The sequence below is a fragment of the Platalea leucorodia genome (assembly GCF_965183815.1).
Source record: "Platalea leucorodia genome assembly, chromosome: 4".
Classification (NCBI taxonomy): Eukaryota; Metazoa; Chordata; class Aves; order Pelecaniformes; family Threskiornithidae; genus Platalea; species Platalea leucorodia.
In genome coordinates this window covers 61042373-61059367 of record NC_138826.1, presented here as the reverse complement: position 1 = coordinate 61059367, position 16995 = coordinate 61042373, and the positions used below count along the sequence as shown (strand labels likewise).

Below are 16995 nucleotides of genomic sequence, written 5' to 3'. Positions count from 1 at the left end.
GTGGTTCTTTATTTGTTTTTGCTTCATTCGTGTAATTTATATGGAACACCAGTGGAAGAAGAAAAAGACTAGCACAACTGGTTTTACTTAGCTTAATGCAGAGGCAAAATATTCTTCCAGTTACACAACTAGAGAGGGAAAAACTCTGCAAAGCTACATATATTATCAGCTGAAATTTGCACCTTATAAACAAGATCTGGTTACTTGACCATGTCACTCAGATGAAATCTAAGGCCAAAGCGGCAAGGTGTTCACATATTTTCTGTGTCCCAGAGCCCTTTGTTTCTTTTTGTAAGCCCTGCTATTCATATTCTTTGTACACCCAACACAAGGAAAAAGTTGTTCCAGTCCAGCTAAACATCCTTAGATGTTTGTTCAGGAAACCTTCTCATTTTTCCAAGCAAAGAAATACAGAGCGATCCTGGAGAAATTGTAGCTCAAATAAATAAAAACCCTTAGATTTTTTGTTCAGGAAACCTTTTCTGTTTTCCATGGCAATAAATGCAGAGCAATGCTGGGAAAAAACCTAGCTCATCAGCATAGCCATCTCTCAACTATTTCTGTTCTTAATCCTTAAGATCTGAAGAACAAACTCCTCTAGCCTAACGATCGACTTGCTACGGAATTATTTAGAGATCCCGGGCAGATTTAACTTAGCAATATTTTAATTTCAAAGTATAAATTTAAGTCATAAGTGGATCTGTAACAGCACTCATTGTCTAGGAACATGCAAAGACTCTGCAGGGTTTTTTTTAAGGAAATGTAAGTGTTTTGGTGTCTCCAGCCTACTGATGTGAGAGCAGGGCTGGTGAGAGCAAATGTCCTGTTCCCAGGTCAGTCAGTGCCTCAGTGACATGACTGGGGCCAGACCTCCAGAAGCTGACTGCAAACCCAGTGTTACCCCAACAGCATCCCTTCCCGCAGGGCACGCGACTTCCCAGGGACATCGCTGGGGGGGTCTTGTGCAGTACTTCATGCCTGGGCACACTTTTGCTATCTTGTCCTTCATGTAACTTTAACTCCTGATGGGATGAGCGGGACAGAATTTTATGTATTTGCCATAAAGAGAAATATTGAGAGGAGGTGTACAGTAGAACTGGAGAAGTTTACAAAATCTAGTGGTTATGACTCAACAGACAGAGCATGTGGCCTGTACTGCTTGCCTGATAGCCAAAATAATATCCTTTTTGCTCTTCAGTGTGTGGAGTTGAGAAATAGACTGTTTTGGGGGTGTTTTGTCTTTACTGGGATCATTGCATAGCACTCAGTATGAGAGTCACCAGAACAGCAGACCAACCAGCTGATTCATTAAAGCCTATGTCCTCCCAGCTCCTGAGAATAACATATGGAAACAGCGATGGGCCGAGGAGATGCTGGGTACCCGCACTGTGCAGAGGAGGCGCAAGTGAATCATTTAGTCTTTGTTGAAAAGGTCAAGCTGGGGACTCGCACGTCTCTTTTAAAGTAGTTAATCAGTGGGATGACCTAAACATGTGCTTACAGAAACGTTTCTTTTTTTCCCTTCTTCCCTGTCCTGCAGGTCCCAAGGGAAGAAGGAGGAAGCTGTAATCTTACTGCGGGACTCCATTAAGTACGGCCCAGAGTTCGCAGATGCTTACTCAAGCCTGGCCTCGCTGCTGGCCGAACAGGTAACGGGCATCGCTTGAGCTCTCGTGCCTTCTGCATGTGTGTATGCACTGCTGCCGCAGCCGCAACACCTCCTGCGCATCCCAGTGGAGCAGCCTCGCCTTGCACACATGCAGTGGCAGGCGTGGGTCCGCGGCTGTCTGCAGAGAGCTCTCAGGCTGCTTTAGAGATGACTTTTTCAGGATAGGAGGCAACTCATTTGTAGTGAGTAATTACACCCACACGATGTGGCTCTGAATTAAATCACAGTTGAAGTTGTGAGTAAATACCCTCTCTGCTGCTCCCTGTGTCTATGGCAAAGTCTTAATCCATCGCACCTTGAATGTTGTGACAGCAGAATAGGCGAGCGCTTCCCCTCCCCCTCAGACACACACGCCTACGTAGATAACCTTGAGATTTCATAATAAATCACTCCAAAGCTAGGAAATGTCAGAAACCAGGTGGCCTCTGCAGACCGAATTCTGCCCCTTGCATGCATGCATCAGAATACGGCCCTTAATTACCATGGTAGATGGTCACATACAGGGGGTGGGAAGGCTCACTAGCTTTATTTTGCTCTTAATGAACAGCTGTTCGATATTTTATTTAACCTCGTTGTTCAATATGTGCCCCCAGGCCTTATTTACTGTGCATGGCCCAGGCTGCGCTCTGGAGGCAGGATTACTCATTTCCTCTCAGGCTTGTTCCCCGTGCTCATTACTCGGTGCTCTCCCTACTCTCTGTAGTTAGGTAATTTATTTCTACAAGGTCCCTGTGAGGTGAAATATTGTCCCCATGGAGGAAAAGGGAAATTGAGGCACAAAATGCTTGAGTTCAGAAGAAGCCACAAAGCATGGGTGCCCACATCGAGAGCAACAAGCCTTGCTTTTCTCCCCGCCTGCAGCAGCAGATAAGGGATGCTGTGCTTTGGGTGTTGCTCCCACGGACTGCAGCCACAACCAGTGACCCCACTCTGGGGCTACAGGGGTGGGTGACAAGGTCCTGATAACTGCACACCTCTAGCACACCTCCACAAACCTTTTGAAAACTGATTTTTTTCTCCCCCAAGTTTCAGAGCTAACTGTGTCATAGCACGGGATGCTACAGCTTTCTTAAAAGGTTGCCAAATGCAAATACAGACAAAGGAACAGAGTATTGTCTTTCACTCTTTTCCATTAATCTGGTTAGTGAAATCTCTCTGTGAGGGAAGTAGATACATTTCAGCAAAACTATAAGCAGAGGTCTTGTTCTGGTTTAGGCTTCTTTAATGATGTAGGTGCACTCTGCAAAATTCACCTATGATACATGTGGATTACTGAAAGATGTGCTATTTTATTTTCCCTTTTAAGTGACTTTCAAATATTTGAATGTTATCAATATCAGCTGCAGGGACCTAGAAATATAGTGTATGAATTGAAAGAAGAGCCTTATTGAATGAGAACTGTGTTTTGAATAAGCCTGTCAATGAAGAGTCTCCTGCAGGTAGAGGAAATGAGTCTTCCACAGTAATACCTGGTTTTAATATTAATTGAAATTATTAATTAGAACCATCGATTGTAAGGTCAACAGAGCAATAAAACCATTATAGAGTCCTGAGGCCTTCTGCCCAAAGCAAATGCCATTAGTAAGTCCAGCAATAATTCATCTACTCTTATGTATAGATTGTTCATCCTCTTGTGACTTGAGTAAGTGGTAGGGAAAAAAGATAGTACAATTTCCTCAGAAAATAGCAATTTCCTTCAGGCTTTTAACACCTTCTCATGTTCAGCCACAGCAGACGACTACCTGATTGTGCAGCTCCTGCCTCGCACACCCATGCTAGTGACCGCAGACAGGGCTGTCCTACAAATACGTGCTGCTGCCCATGGCTGTGGGCTGCAGAATCGCATCCTAACGCTCTGCGTTTCCTGGAGGGGTATGGGCAGAAGTTTTGCATGTTCAGCCCAAAGGATGATGACGGGACCCCATTTTTCAGTTTTGGGTTTTCCTCTTTGTCCAAGCAATAGTGTCCAAAAGGGCTAAAAGTGACAAACCTGTTTTTCTGTCTGCCTGTGGCCCAGAGTCTCTCTCACAGTTGTAGGGGTATCTGTGATGCCAGGCAGCATGCAGTAGGGTGCATGGACAGCATCGCTGTGGAGCTTTGGGGAAGGGAGAACGAACTGGTTCCCTCTCGCTGGGATGTGATAGAAAGCGGCTGAAGTGCCATAAGTGGAACATTAAAATAACTCACATGAGGTGGCGGTGCCCAGGACAAACTGCTGCTCCTCCAGCTTTGCACCGAGGCTAAGAAGGGGGAGAAACGGGTGGATGTGGCTCAGTGAAATAGTGCCGGTATTGCCTTGGTCAATCCTGCACAGTGTGTTCCCCATCTTGAAGACGATGAATCTGAAATGGGGCTTATGGATCCTTTCCTCCCATAACTGTAAAAAATGCTACTGAGAGGAATTTCTCATGCGCCAGGGAATTAGCCTGTAACTCAATGTAATTGCCCTTTTCCTTCCTTGATAGTTGACTCTGAAGCCAGAACTGACATGGAAAAAAAGCCCACCACATTGTATAAAACAGTTTGGCTTGCTTGTGCTTTTTATAAATATTTGCCCTTCTTACTGCTCTTTCTGCTTCATATCATAACACAGTCGCAATATATTGTTGTTTTCTATGATCACTGCAGTGGTGCTAATATGAGAAATCAGTCATTTTTGTTTGCCGTTTCCACACTGCTCCTGTAGCACTGCTTCCCCAGGATTTACTCTGATGCACTTGAAAAGCATCTTCTTCCCAGCTCTTGCAGTTTCATCAGCCATCTCGTGCTACTTGATGCCTCTTTTCAGGCCCTAGTTTCTGGATTCAAGTGATTTTTTGTGAGTGTGTGTAATAATATCAGCCTACACTAAGAAAAAGAAACTTTTTAACGCACTTAGCTACAGAGGAGAGCCTACTCAGGCATAACCAGACTGAAAAACTGAGCCATAAAAAAACAGACTTAAAACCCCTGGAGTTCAACTGAGAGATCCTCACATGCATAATTTTATTAATATCATAAAAATCTCATACATTTTTTAAGCCAAACTTCTGAATTTTGTGAGCTTGATGAATGTTTCATGAAGGTCTGGGAGTGGCATTATTAAGTGTTAATGAGAATCAAGCCTTGATGAAGTTGCAGCATTTCTCCCAAGAAGAGGAGAGGCTGTGAGGGAGAAAGCCCTGGCACAAAAAGCTGGGCCCGCCCTTCCCAATTTCTGACTGCCCTTAATGCAAACGCTTTGTTAGAGAAATCATCCCAGGCTCTGTGCTGAGCCTGAGGCGTGCAGGGCCAGGATGTTAGGTGCCAAAAAAGCAACGCAGCCATGATAAAAATGCTAAAAGCACTCAATATCGGTGACTGTGAATGTTTTGACGTGGGACACTGCTAATCCAGTTTAACATAGCCCTTCCTTGCTTTAAAGATCGGGTTTATGATCAGTAAATAAAATGAGGAAAACTGACATATGTGCACACAAAGCCACATTCCTTGGCTGAAAATTAAAATCAGAGGAAGAGAAACTCATACAGAAATCTTTGAAAATATGCTTGTTAATGTCTTGGTGACACAGGTGCTTTCTCAAAAAATTTCTCTTCATTTTAGTCAATTCTGACGATCGCTACACTTTTACTGACCCTGCAGGATAATGATGTCAAATTCACATAAATAAATATGAAATGTCCAAACTTAAGCACTTTTAAAAAATGTGTTTCTGTGTTTTATCACACACTATCTTTTCTGCTGGCTGACCTCTATCATGTAAATATGAAAGCACTTAACCATGGCAAACCGTGTGCTTTCATCAAGTCGTACTCTTTCAATGCGATTAATTCCAGCTCTCCAGTTCTGAAATAGGAGGTGAGAAAGGAGTCCACACATTTAAGCAGCTACAGAGCAAAAGCTGCCATCACGTACACCCTTTAAATCCAGAGAAAGCCCCATAGGCTCCAGGATTTGCAGGACTTGAGGAGGGGAGAGTCCATAGCTGGAAACAGACCAACCTCTTATTTCAATGTGGATTCAGCTCCCGAGCAGGAGGTCTGCTTTGGTGACTCCAGGCTTTCCTTGGCAGAGAGCTGGATGGCTGATTTTGCTCGGGAGCATCGTCAGGAGGCTGTGGAGTTTGTCGCGGTAGGGCTGTGCTGCTCCACAGAAGGGGAAGAATTGAAAAAAGCATCTTTGGCGCTGGAGGCTTACCTGCCACCCCTCTGCACCGTGCTTGTCTCTGCTGTTCACAGCCTCCTTCCATAAATACACCCAACAGCAAAGCTCTGAGGTTGGGGGGGAGGAAGACCATGATAACCCGTGGTAGCGATCATGCAGGCAGTGGGCACACACTGCCTGGCTGGAGGGAAATGGAAGCCTTATTAAGTTGCTGTTTGATCCAAATGAGATACCTTATTTTCGTTTCAGGACCGGGCTGCCTGTAGCTCAGGCTAGATAGACCCCAGCCAGTGGGACACTTTCTGTGGGCAGGGTGTTCCCAAAGAAAAGATCTGTATTTTCCAGAAATGCTTAGCACCAACAAACCTCCTTGAAATCTATGCAAAATGTAAGGGCTCAGTGCATCAGCGCAGTCGCACGTCCCATCAATCCCAGTGAGCTACATCTCATGCATTTACAACGCCTGGTTTTAATCTGAATCTGTCAGATTTTCCCCACTCTTTCATTGTCCCCATCCTCCTCCAGCTTCCCTCATCTCCCTGCATGAGCTCCCCGTCCCCCAGCCATCACACACGCCAAGCTTTCGTTCCTTGTATTTTCCCTGCTGCGTAGGGAACAAACAGCAGAGTTCCAGAGGGGAAAAGTTAGCCAGTGAGATGCTCATTAAACAAATAAATTAAAATATATCAGCTCCCAGATGACAGATATTTCTCAACAGAATGAACACGACCCCTGTCGCTGTGTGTTTCCCGGCTGGGTGCGTGCCCAGCTGGGGCTCGCTGACGTTGCACAGGAGCCACGTTTTCCAGCTGTTATTTTTGTTTCACAGGCAGCTCCAATTGCGAATGTACGGGGGAAAGCTGTCTGAATTGCTCTGGGGTGCCAGACAGCAGCTATATAGCATCCATGCCATGGGGTAAAATTTTGGCCTCCTAGAAGGTGGGGTGGGCTGGCGCCCCGAGCTCCCCCTGCAGCGAGGCAATTGTCACAAAATGCAGGTATGTGGCAAACGATGCTGACACCCTTTCTGCCACTGCTAAGAAATCTCCTTCTCTTTTAAGGAACGGCTTAAGGAAGCAGAGGATGTCTATAAGGCTGGCATAGAGAACTGTCCAGAGAGCTCCGATCTGCATAACAACTATGGTGTTTTCTTGGTTGATACTGGTAAGTGAGAAGGAGCAAGGGATTTTTCCTCTCTGTCTTATTTGCTTTGATTTGTTTTATTCAGCAGAACACATCTAAAAGGGTGTCAAAAGCTTCCAAAGCAATAGATGTGCCTCCACTGTAGCTTGGAAATAAATATCCCCGCGCTGCTGAGATGGCACAGCATACTGAAATTTGTAATCAGTGCAGGCACTGTGCGGCAGTGGCATTCAGCCCAGCTGTTTCCTTCAGTGTTTCTCACCATCTTCACACAGGCAGTTGTCCTCTTCAATTTGGGCTGGGCGGCACCCTGACAATACTGCCGTTTCTCCCGGAAAGCATGGCCAGATCAAACCAAATCCCAGACACACAAGTGGATCGTTATGGCCTTTGGAGCACTTGCAGCTCTACTTGGTGACAAAGCAGCTCTTTGACTGTAAAGCTTGAGTGCCACCACTATAAAAACAAACATGGCTTTTAAACCACAGTCATCTGTGAAAACAAAACCTGAGATACTGTGGGGTGAATTGATTTCTCAGGAGGTCCGTGATGACATCCAAAGCCTTTCTTTTCTGGGCTCCTGGTTCCCATCCAACTTCCCTGGACCCAGACGCTTCCTGGCATCCACATAACAACAACAAAAAAATGCCACTGTAATTGCTGTCTTTTATTGACAGCTTTATAAGCAAGGCCAAGTTTGACAAATGACTAGTGGAAACCAAACTACTATCTCACTCTGGTCCCTCCAGAACAAAGCTGAGACTCAGTGATGAAATACTGTAGGCTTAAAGTGTGTGGTTGCTACCCATTCTGCCTCTTTCACACTGCGATCGGCTCTGGTGGTGCTTGGGAAGAAAGGACGATGGTGTCCATCAGTCTGCGGCTGGCTGTCCTACCTCTGAGCTGACGCTCAGCCATCGCTCTTCTGTAGTACCAGTGTGAAATAAATATGAAGCCAAAATGAGTATTCATAATCAAAAAAGGCATCGTGGCATTAGCAAGAGAAGTTGAGGTTCTGAGTTTGTGCCCTGGCAAAATTCAAGCTTGCAAATATTAAAAATTCCTCAGTAATTTCACTCTGACATTGTACTCATCTTTGTTTGCCAACCCAGATAAACTGCCCTATTCCTGCCAAAAATTGTGTTTCAAACGCAGCGCAGTGCACTTTCTATTTTTTGCTCTTGTGTATTCTGCCAAAGTCAAAACTAACTTTTCCTGGTTTACTCCTACACTTCCCTACACACAAACAACCGGAAAAAGACCCACTGACTTTTGATAGTTCAGGCATGATGTGTAAATAACCCTCCTGGAGACATGACAAGGCGTGAAGGAAGTGGCTGGTCGTGAGCCCGTGACAGGCTGCGCTCTTCCCCGGCGGGCACGGGGAGATGCTGTGAAGCACCACGCCAATTAACTTGCAGGATTCTGTGCAACAAGCCTCCAGCAAGTGTCAGCTCTGGGGAGCTATAACTCCAGACAGCTCTGCAGTGGTTACAGACACTCAGTGTGTCTCCCTTAACGATGCGCATTACCCCTGTGTGTTAAGCAGGGGAGGCGCTGGCTGATTTACGGACTGAGGTGCATGCCCAGCCGCTTCGCAGGATGTTTTGTAGATATGATTTTCAAGAACATCTGCCTGCTCAGCGGTGGGAGAAGTTGGAGGCTGCTGCTGGATGTTTGGAAAAAGTCCTACCCTGAAAGATATGTCGTTGGCCTTGGATGAATTTTAAGTGCTTCTAAATCTCCCTACAGATGCCCTTCTTCTCTCCTGTAAAGGAGATGCCAACAAGTGCCAATGTTACTTTTATGTTGCATAGGTAGTCTCAGGAAAACCAAACTAGATCTGAAAAGCTATGAAAATAAAATTCCCACAGCAGCATATGTTCAGTGCCTCAACACGCGCAGGCTGTTTTCAAGTTCTGCTTTCCAACTAGAAATGAAATTAAATACGTTGTGATTTGGCTTAAAAAATGCCAATACTCAAAAGCTTTGTTGGTGGACAAGACTCTGTAAGTATCAGTTTTCATCAGGAGATTATCTGGTCTAGAGCGTGCAAACCAATTAAACAAGCGCCTCGGTTAAAAATATGATATTCGCATTGCTGAAATGCTGGAACTTTATACTGTGCCCCATTCATTTATTTAGTAGGTAATCAGCAGGCCCTGCCTGAGGATAACACTGCAAGATCCTTCTTGAGGAAAGCCATTATTTAGATAAAGAAAAATACATTATTTGGGCTAGTGGTCTGGCACCTTTCTTTTTGCACTGTGTTGTGTTTTGTTGTGGTGCTCGGTGATGTCATGGACTGCGGGACCTTGCACCAGTAGACATTTTTGCACAGCGAAGCAGTGCCACCCAATGGCTTTGCTGCAACACAGAGGTGGTGCCTACGTGCTCCGAAATAGGCACCGGGACACCTGTGGTCTGGGATTTATTCCCCCAAGGTGGGAATTAGCTGGTCATTGGCAGCTACTTCTGGTCCTGTTGAGTGATGCCCAGAGACTGAGCAGGGCCAATGCAACAGAGGTGGAGGGAAAAGTCTCTGTTTGGAAAGAGATGAAACTATTTGCAGCTCTGGTGGGGTTGTGGGGAATACTGGGTGGCTTATTCTCTCTGTCTCTGTTGCCAGTCTCTCCAGTGGGCCAGGGTGGAAAGATGCTCTCCCAGGAGGTGGGACATGCACCCCAGCCCCCTCTCTGGGGTGGGCTCTGTCCTTAGCACGGCAGGTGCGTCCCCCTGCAGCATGATCAGAAGGTGCTTTCAGTCAAGAGTCTTCTTCTGGTGACTGTACCCTTGACTTGCAAAAACCCACCCCGAGAAAATCTGTTTCTCAGGATTGTCTCTGAATATTGGAGTCTAAATCTTAGTTTGGACAGCAATTTTCATTACACTTAATCTCAAAAGGCTGAGACAGGATTTCTTTCTCAAAATGGTTCCCACACATAGAGCAGTAGATGAAAGAAAACCCAGAGCATTACGGCATGCTGAATTGCAAAAGGATTTTTCTGAGGCACCAGTTTAATGGTTGTTTTCCTCTCCAGGGGCTCCCGAGCGAGCTGTGTCCCACTACAGGCAGGCCATACACCTCAGTCCTTCTCACCACGTGGCCATGGTGAACCTGGGCAGGCTTCACCGCTCCCTGGGGCAGAACAAAGAGGCCGAAGTGTGGTACAAGCGGTAAGAATTTGGGATAGGAGACAGAGGTTTCCCTCCTCCCCCTGTATGGCTTGTCTTTGCTAAAGAGCCTCTGACATGTGAATCTGTCAGTGCATATTTGGGTTTTCCTCCCTTCCTTCTCCATCTGTTTGAAACCAGATTTACCTTTGCTTATTTGGCTATTTTTGGGGAGTGCTTGGAGAGGCAGCATGGGCTCAGGCAGCGTTGACTTCCCTGGACTGTTCCCAAGCCCCCAGGATGGACACACTGCTGCTTTTGGCTGGGGGATGCTCTAACGATAAAGTTGGAGGTTTCTCGGTGGCACGAGCAGGTTGTTAGCATGACTCCCACCCTGCTCAAAGCTGGTCTGTGAGTGCCGCACCAGTAACAGCCATAACTGCCGCACAGCCCAGCACCAAAACCTTGGCACCATCAGGAGCTCAAGCCCTTCCTAGCAATGTGCCAGTAGGCAGGCTCTGACTCCCAGTATCCAGCAGGGTGGACTGTTGTTTTTTTTTTTTTTCCTCCTTTTTGGCATTCAGATTTGTGCTCACACTCCCCAGGTTCTGCCACCATCAGCCATCCCCACCCCTGTTGCATGCTCACATGCACTTTGAAGGTGCCCGCCCCCTTTTCAGGTGGCCAGAGGGATTGCTGCTGTGGGCACACTCATCCCTCCCTGGGACCTTAAATTCTCCCTGGGGTGGGTTGAGCATGCCATGCAGAGTGCAGAGCTTCGCTGCTCAATCTCAGCACAAGCCACACCTCGCTCTTCTGCTTTGATCCCCACATCACCTGGAAGCATCTCTTGTTCCCAAATTCCAGGGCACTGAAGGTATCCCGGAAGGCTGAAATCCTGTCCCCGCTGGGGGCTCTGTATTACAACACGGGGCGGTATGAAGAAGCATTGCAGGTTTACAGGGAAGCGGCATCACTGCAGCCTTCGAACAAAGAGATCCGACTGGCGCTGGTGAGTGTGGGGCAAGCTCGGCCAGCGCAGGGCCACGAAAGTGGAGCACCAGCTGCTGGGTGCTGTATCATGTATTAAGGAGGGCTGAGCTTTTTAAGCATTATATAAGCTTATTTAAGCTTCATAACCCTTTATAATGTGGCTCTGTAGGCTCAGGTTTTAGCAATGATGGGGCGGACGAAGGAAGCTGAAAAGATGACGAACCATATACTCAATGAGGATGTGGAGTGTCTGGAGTGCTACCGCCTTCTGTCAGCCATCTACAGCAAGCAGGAGCACTATGCCAAGGTACTGTGGCCACGGGGTGCCCTTGTCCCGAGGGCTCACACACTGAGCACAGGCTGAATTTTACATTCTTTCTCTCCAGAGACATGTCACGTGCCTTAGCGCACATCCAGTAGATTTATTTTTTCACTAAAACCTGTTTGTCTAGGTGCTGGGACTGAAGCTAAGCAGTGTGCTTTTCTTACCACTTACTGTTCCTGCTGCTGTCAGCCCCACTGCCCATCACGCACAGGCATCAAAAAAGCTCATTTCCACATGTGTTAACAGTGTGGGGCAAACAAGGGAAGGAGGAAGATGGCTCGTATGCTGGGAGGCCCTGGTGGTGAGGAGAGCATGAGAAGTGAAAGGGTGCAGAATACAATAACACAATGCCCTCTTGCTTTTTCACAGGCACTTGAAGCTATAGAAAAAGCTCTTCAGCTAAAACCAAAGGATCCAAAAGTAATATCAGAGCTCTTCTTCACTAAAGGAAACCAGCTAAGAGAACAAAATCTCCTTGACAAGGCTTTCGAGGTATGACTGCTCTAAGCCCTACAGGTAGTTTTGTAGGTTAAAAGAGAGTTAGCTCATTGTCTCTAATACTCCCCGGTGCATGCACCCTGGCTGTTGGCCTTGGGAGCTCAGAGGTTCACCAGTGGTACAGCTAAAGCTATGGGGCAGCTAACTTTGCCAGACTTAGTTGCAACTTTTTTCCTCATTGCTGTGTGGAAATACAGCTCCTTTCTCTGAGAGGTTAAGTACAAAGTCATACTGGGACTATGGAGGAACCTAGGCCTTGTTGCACTGACTAGACCCTTGGTCCATCCAGCCCCAGCCTTTCTCACTGGCAATGGCCATCTCCAGGTGGCTCAGCTGAAACCTGTGCGAGCCCACCGTGTTGTTATATCTCACCTCATTGCCTAATAGCTGAGAGATTGGTTTATTCTGTGGAGCAGGAGGCTTGATAGCTCAGAAATTATGTTAGCATTAAATAATAGCACAGAACATTGTTATTGGGGCTGTTCTGAATACTCTTGATAGCCCTGGAGATGTCTAATCCTGGTTTGAATCCTTTCCTGCTGTGACACCACAAAAACAGTGCTGTTTGACAGAGTCCAGAAGGTCCTCATTGCTTCTTCTCCCATGCACAGTGGCAGAAGCAGTGGGGAGGGATAGCACTGCCCTCCAGTCCTTCTGAAACCTCCGTGCAGGTGCCTGTACCGTAGTCTGCTGCCAGCTCCAAGTAAAGCCTTGCAGATAAGGAGCACCACAGCCCACACGTGGCTTGTGGGTGGCAGGCACCTGCCCGAGGAAATGACCCTGATGTGCAGGAGACCCCCGTGGTGCAGGGTGGCAGGCAGAGGGTCGCAGGGGCTGGTGTGCCTCCTCGTGCGGCGCCGTGGGCAGAGAAAACCTGCGAGGGGAGCTCAGCAGTGAAGCAGTACATTATGTCACCTCTGCTGTAAAGAAACTGAAGTTCAGCTTGGGCATTGTATATGAGAAGAATTTGAAATTATATTTTAAATGGATTCAGAGGGAGAGGAAACTTAGTTTCTCTTTCCCCTCCAGTGCTGCTTTTGTTTGAAAGCTCAGACTCTTAACCTAAAAATGTTTCATATTTATGTAGAGCTATAAACGGGCTGTGGAGCTCAACCCAGACCAAGCGCAGGCCTGGATGAATATGGGAGGCATTGAGCACATCAAGGTATGACACTTTTGCTTTTCTTTAAGTTGTCAACTGCAGAGACTACTACTCAGGACAGAAAGCTAAATTTGTTTCAGACTGCCAAGAGCTGCATGTTTGTGAACAGTGAGTGTCCCCGATGTATTTTATCCAAAAAGGAGGAAAGTCTGTCCACCCCAACTGGAATTTCCTAACCAGTTTACTGGGGAATATGTAGCCAGTAATGTAAATCCCATATTTGTAAGAGGACAGGCTGCAAGGAACAACTTGCCTACCTCTAAAGTTTTTCTGCTTCAGTTATTGACCTGCCTTAGAAAAATGTCACCATGAGTTGACTTTTAAGATTCCTCTCTACCTAATTAATTTAATAAAGATATGTAATGCAGAATACTGGCATGAAATTATGGAAATAGACTGCCTGTCCTGCGGTTGCTTATCTTTTTGAATACTTTAGCATATCATTATGATTTGGGTCTTAAGGAGTCACATTGTGTGATATCCTCAAGCTATCCTATCGCTGAGTAAAATTAACTCTTCTGGTACAATGTAACAGAAAAATGTAAATCTACTTCTTGCCACGTGTGTTTGATCAAATTTAGGCTAACGGCACTCAGTGATCCATTCCATAATGAAGAAGTATTCCCGTTACCTAATGATATCAAGGTTTATAAACTCTTTTTCCTTCGTATTACGGTCTTCGCCATTCCCAAGGAATGAACTTTCTATCTATGTCAGGGAATGCGAATCAGATCTGGCACTCATTTTCTTTGTAGGGGAGTTACGTCACTGCCCGTGGCTACTATGAGAAAGCCTTACAGCTGGTTCCAAACAGCAAGTTGCTGAAGGAGAATCTGGCCAAACTGGATCGCTTGGAGAAACGGTTTCAAGAAGTCCAGGAGAAAGACCAAACATAGCATTCAGTCACCAGTGGAAACTCATGCCTCTTGGAGAAGAGTATGGTAGAAGCCTATTGCTCAAAGCGATGCTGAAGGAACTTTTATAGGACTTAGAATTATGGAAGGCAAATTTTGAATGCATGCTTATGTTTGACCAAAGTTACAGGAGACGCTCAGCTCCTGTGGGACATGCTGGAGAATGAATGAAAACCTTCCTTGAATCAAGATTTATGTTTAGGCTGAACCCATTTTAATGACACCAGGAGTGTGGGTGGGACATGTACCTTCAATATCTTGGTTATCACTGGGGAAACCGTGGAAACAAAGCACTCACCCATTGCAGTGGGGGTGAAGTAACACCTCCTGTTACTCAACACAGGCTCACCTCATCCACGTACAGTACCACTGATGGGCTTCATTGCAAGTGCTGCCAGGTCCTTCTGAGCCAGGAAAGATGGTCATAATGGTCACATAAAAAGATTTCAAGGGGTTAATGCTGAGGAAATGGTGGCCACTTTTACAGCTCTAAATGTGACTTGAAAATTATTCTAAAGAAAGGGAAAACAGTGTCTGAATATCACCCTAGAAGGATGATTCTACAAGTAGGACAAATGATCCTTTGAGGGAAAACTTCAGCTGAATAATTGACTCATAAGATGATATTCATTTTATAATAATTCAGGTTCATGATGTCAGTATTGTCAAATATCATATGGCTTTACCCTTTGCCCTCTCCCTCCAGGCCAAATAATGATTACTCTGAAAAAACTGGAAGCATCCAAAGGCAATGGGAATCTCTAAGATTACTTGTCCTCCTGTCCAGTCCCCTGTAAAAAAAACAAACAACTGATCTGATCAATATAGGAGGTAAAGCAAATCCACACAGAAGTTAGGGAAGATTTCTTAGGCTGGAAAGGTACTAAGGAGGCTTTTTATGGGTGTGCAGGAACAAAGCCCATTTATCATGGTGATAACACTGACAAAACACTTTGTCAAAGTGCTCTCACTCCCTTCCCTAAAAGATACAGAAAATGACCTATAGCTGATCAGTCATAAATCTATATTTTTAAATACTGAAGTGGGAAAACAAATTCTCTTCGGAATTGGGGCTTTTATTTTTGAGCTTTATTTATTTAACTTATAATAATCAAATAATTAATATATTTTCTGTTTTATACGAATTGGGCAGTATCCTTCACAGCTGGCCACATGGCTGGGCATTGTGACTTGTCTGAAGTTAGAAAAATGCAGTACCACCGAGGCGTGCTTGAATAACTCCCCCTAATGATGTTTCTAAAGCAAATGGCTGCAGAGCACGTTGGACCACACTGTCACTGCAATAACAGCACTTCTGCTGCTTCCGCCAGGGTTTGTACCAGTTCACAGAGAGCGTTAGTGGGATCGTGCTTGGTGCCACTGCCTTTGGGTTTGGATATGGAGATATGGTATCAGTTTGTTCCTCTTGCAGCAGAAAACTGCTGTGAAAGTTGTTATATTTGAGCATGATTGTGGCCAGTCCCTGCAGAAGAGCAGCCCAGGGTTTGGCATTATTGGCAAAGGACAGTTCAGATTAGGTATGCTGTGCCTCGATACACATCTGTCAGGAAAAGCCTGTGTGGCAGTGACCCACATGGCGCCCGGGCTTAGTTGGTGCTGGCCATGGCACCTCAGCAAGCTCCAAATTCGCTCAGAGTGATGGAACAGCCTTGTGCTCGTGGTTCCACTCTCTTCATTCAAAAAGCTCAGTGTCTAGCCACTACTGGTGGTCAAATTACTGACAAATTATTAACATGACTCCAGCTGCATTTGGAGCTCAGAGGGAGCCCAGACTGGTGCAGATGTCTGCCCTGCCAGAGCTTGTGGACCTGCTAGAGCCACGGCTCTGCGTCCACCAAGACGAGGCTGGACTTGGGAGGTACTGGTCCCCACTGGCCAAAGAGACCAGCCAGTGCCTACAGCTGGGCAGAGGTGGGAGGGAGAGACCATCGGGGGGAGAAGGTGGTGACACACGTTTCTGGGCTCTCTCCCTTCAAACGAGCTTCCCAAGAGAGCAGCTGGGATGAAAATTAGCAAGTCTCTTGCTGGTGAATTTTCCTTTCTCCCCCCAGCCCAAGCAGCCTACTTTGCTTTCCGGGGCCGAGGGCAGGCTTGAGGTCCTGGGCCTGGGTCAGCAACCTTTGTCTTTTCACATGACTTTTATGGCCATGGACTTGCTGACCTGACATTTCTGCAGGTCCCCAGTGCAGGCACCCTGCTGGATGCTGTGCATGGAGTAGCTTTGCACAAACCTAGCGCTGCCAGGACGGTTGGGAGGAGATGGGGTCGCACCAGCAGAGTCCTATGGGATGGGGAAACCAAAACTTAAATGGCCTCTGAGAGCAGTTGATTCCCCCCTGTGCATTGCAAAGGTGTAGGTGATTCATTCCCAGGGTATTCAGAGGTACCTGGACTATAAAGCTCTCCCTCTCCCCAAGGGGAGCCTGCCTGCAGGGCAGCTTCACCAAAGCCCCGTGTGCCCAGGCTGGCTGGCTGCCTGTGGTACCGCTGCGTGGCGGCGAGTTTGGGGGCTGGCAGAGCAGTGTTTGGTGCAGCCCCCGACAGCAGTGCTGTGCAAAGCCCCTGTGGAGGAAGCACCTGCAGAGTCCTCCAACAGCTAGCTGAAGGGTGGGGGATAGGGGTGGGGGGAGATACGTCTCATTTAAAAATATGTATCAGCTATAAACTTTGTCTCATAAAGATATATTAAATAAATACAATATATTCTACAAGCCCCAGAGCACTGTGGCTTTAAATTGTGGCCAAGGAAACATATTTTTTCAAATATAAAAGAAGTTGTATTTTTTATAGCAATGCTTTGTGAGGGAGATGACTTGGGTTTGTGTTTTTAACTTCGGCTTGAAGCTTAGTTTGTCTTTCCTGAGAGACCTGGTAGAAATGATTGTCTCGTTCTTGTCCTAGAACCTGATCAAAGTCATCTTGACCTCCTAAAACCGGTGCACGTGTAGAAGTACAATATAGCTTTGGGTGCCCCCCTCCCAGATCCTGGAGAAGGATTACCATTTTTGCAACA

General features: G+C 46.4%; 1 protein-coding gene across 1 annotated transcript in view; it reads left to right on the top strand.

Annotated features, from left to right (window-relative positions):
- Nucleotides 1–16568, top strand: part of TMTC1 (transmembrane O-mannosyltransferase targeting cadherins 1) — a gene marked incomplete at its 5' end in the record, with an annotated part of 146260 nt that extends 129692 nt beyond the window's left edge. The window contains 8 exons of the mRNA XM_082308520.1: nt 1541–1649; nt 6874–6976; nt 9997–10132; nt 10937–11081; nt 11232–11369; nt 11757–11879; nt 12973–13050; nt 13803–16568. Coding sequence (XP_082164646.1) covers nt 1541–1649; nt 6874–6976; nt 9997–10132; nt 10937–11081; nt 11232–11369; nt 11757–11879; nt 12973–13050; nt 13803–13943 — 973 coding nt within the window. The 3' untranslated portion in view covers nt 13944–16568. The remainder of the gene's footprint in view (nt 1–1540; nt 1650–6873; nt 6977–9996; nt 10133–10936; nt 11082–11231; nt 11370–11756; nt 11880–12972; nt 13051–13802) is intronic.
- Nucleotides 16569–16995: the final 427 nt, after the last annotated feature.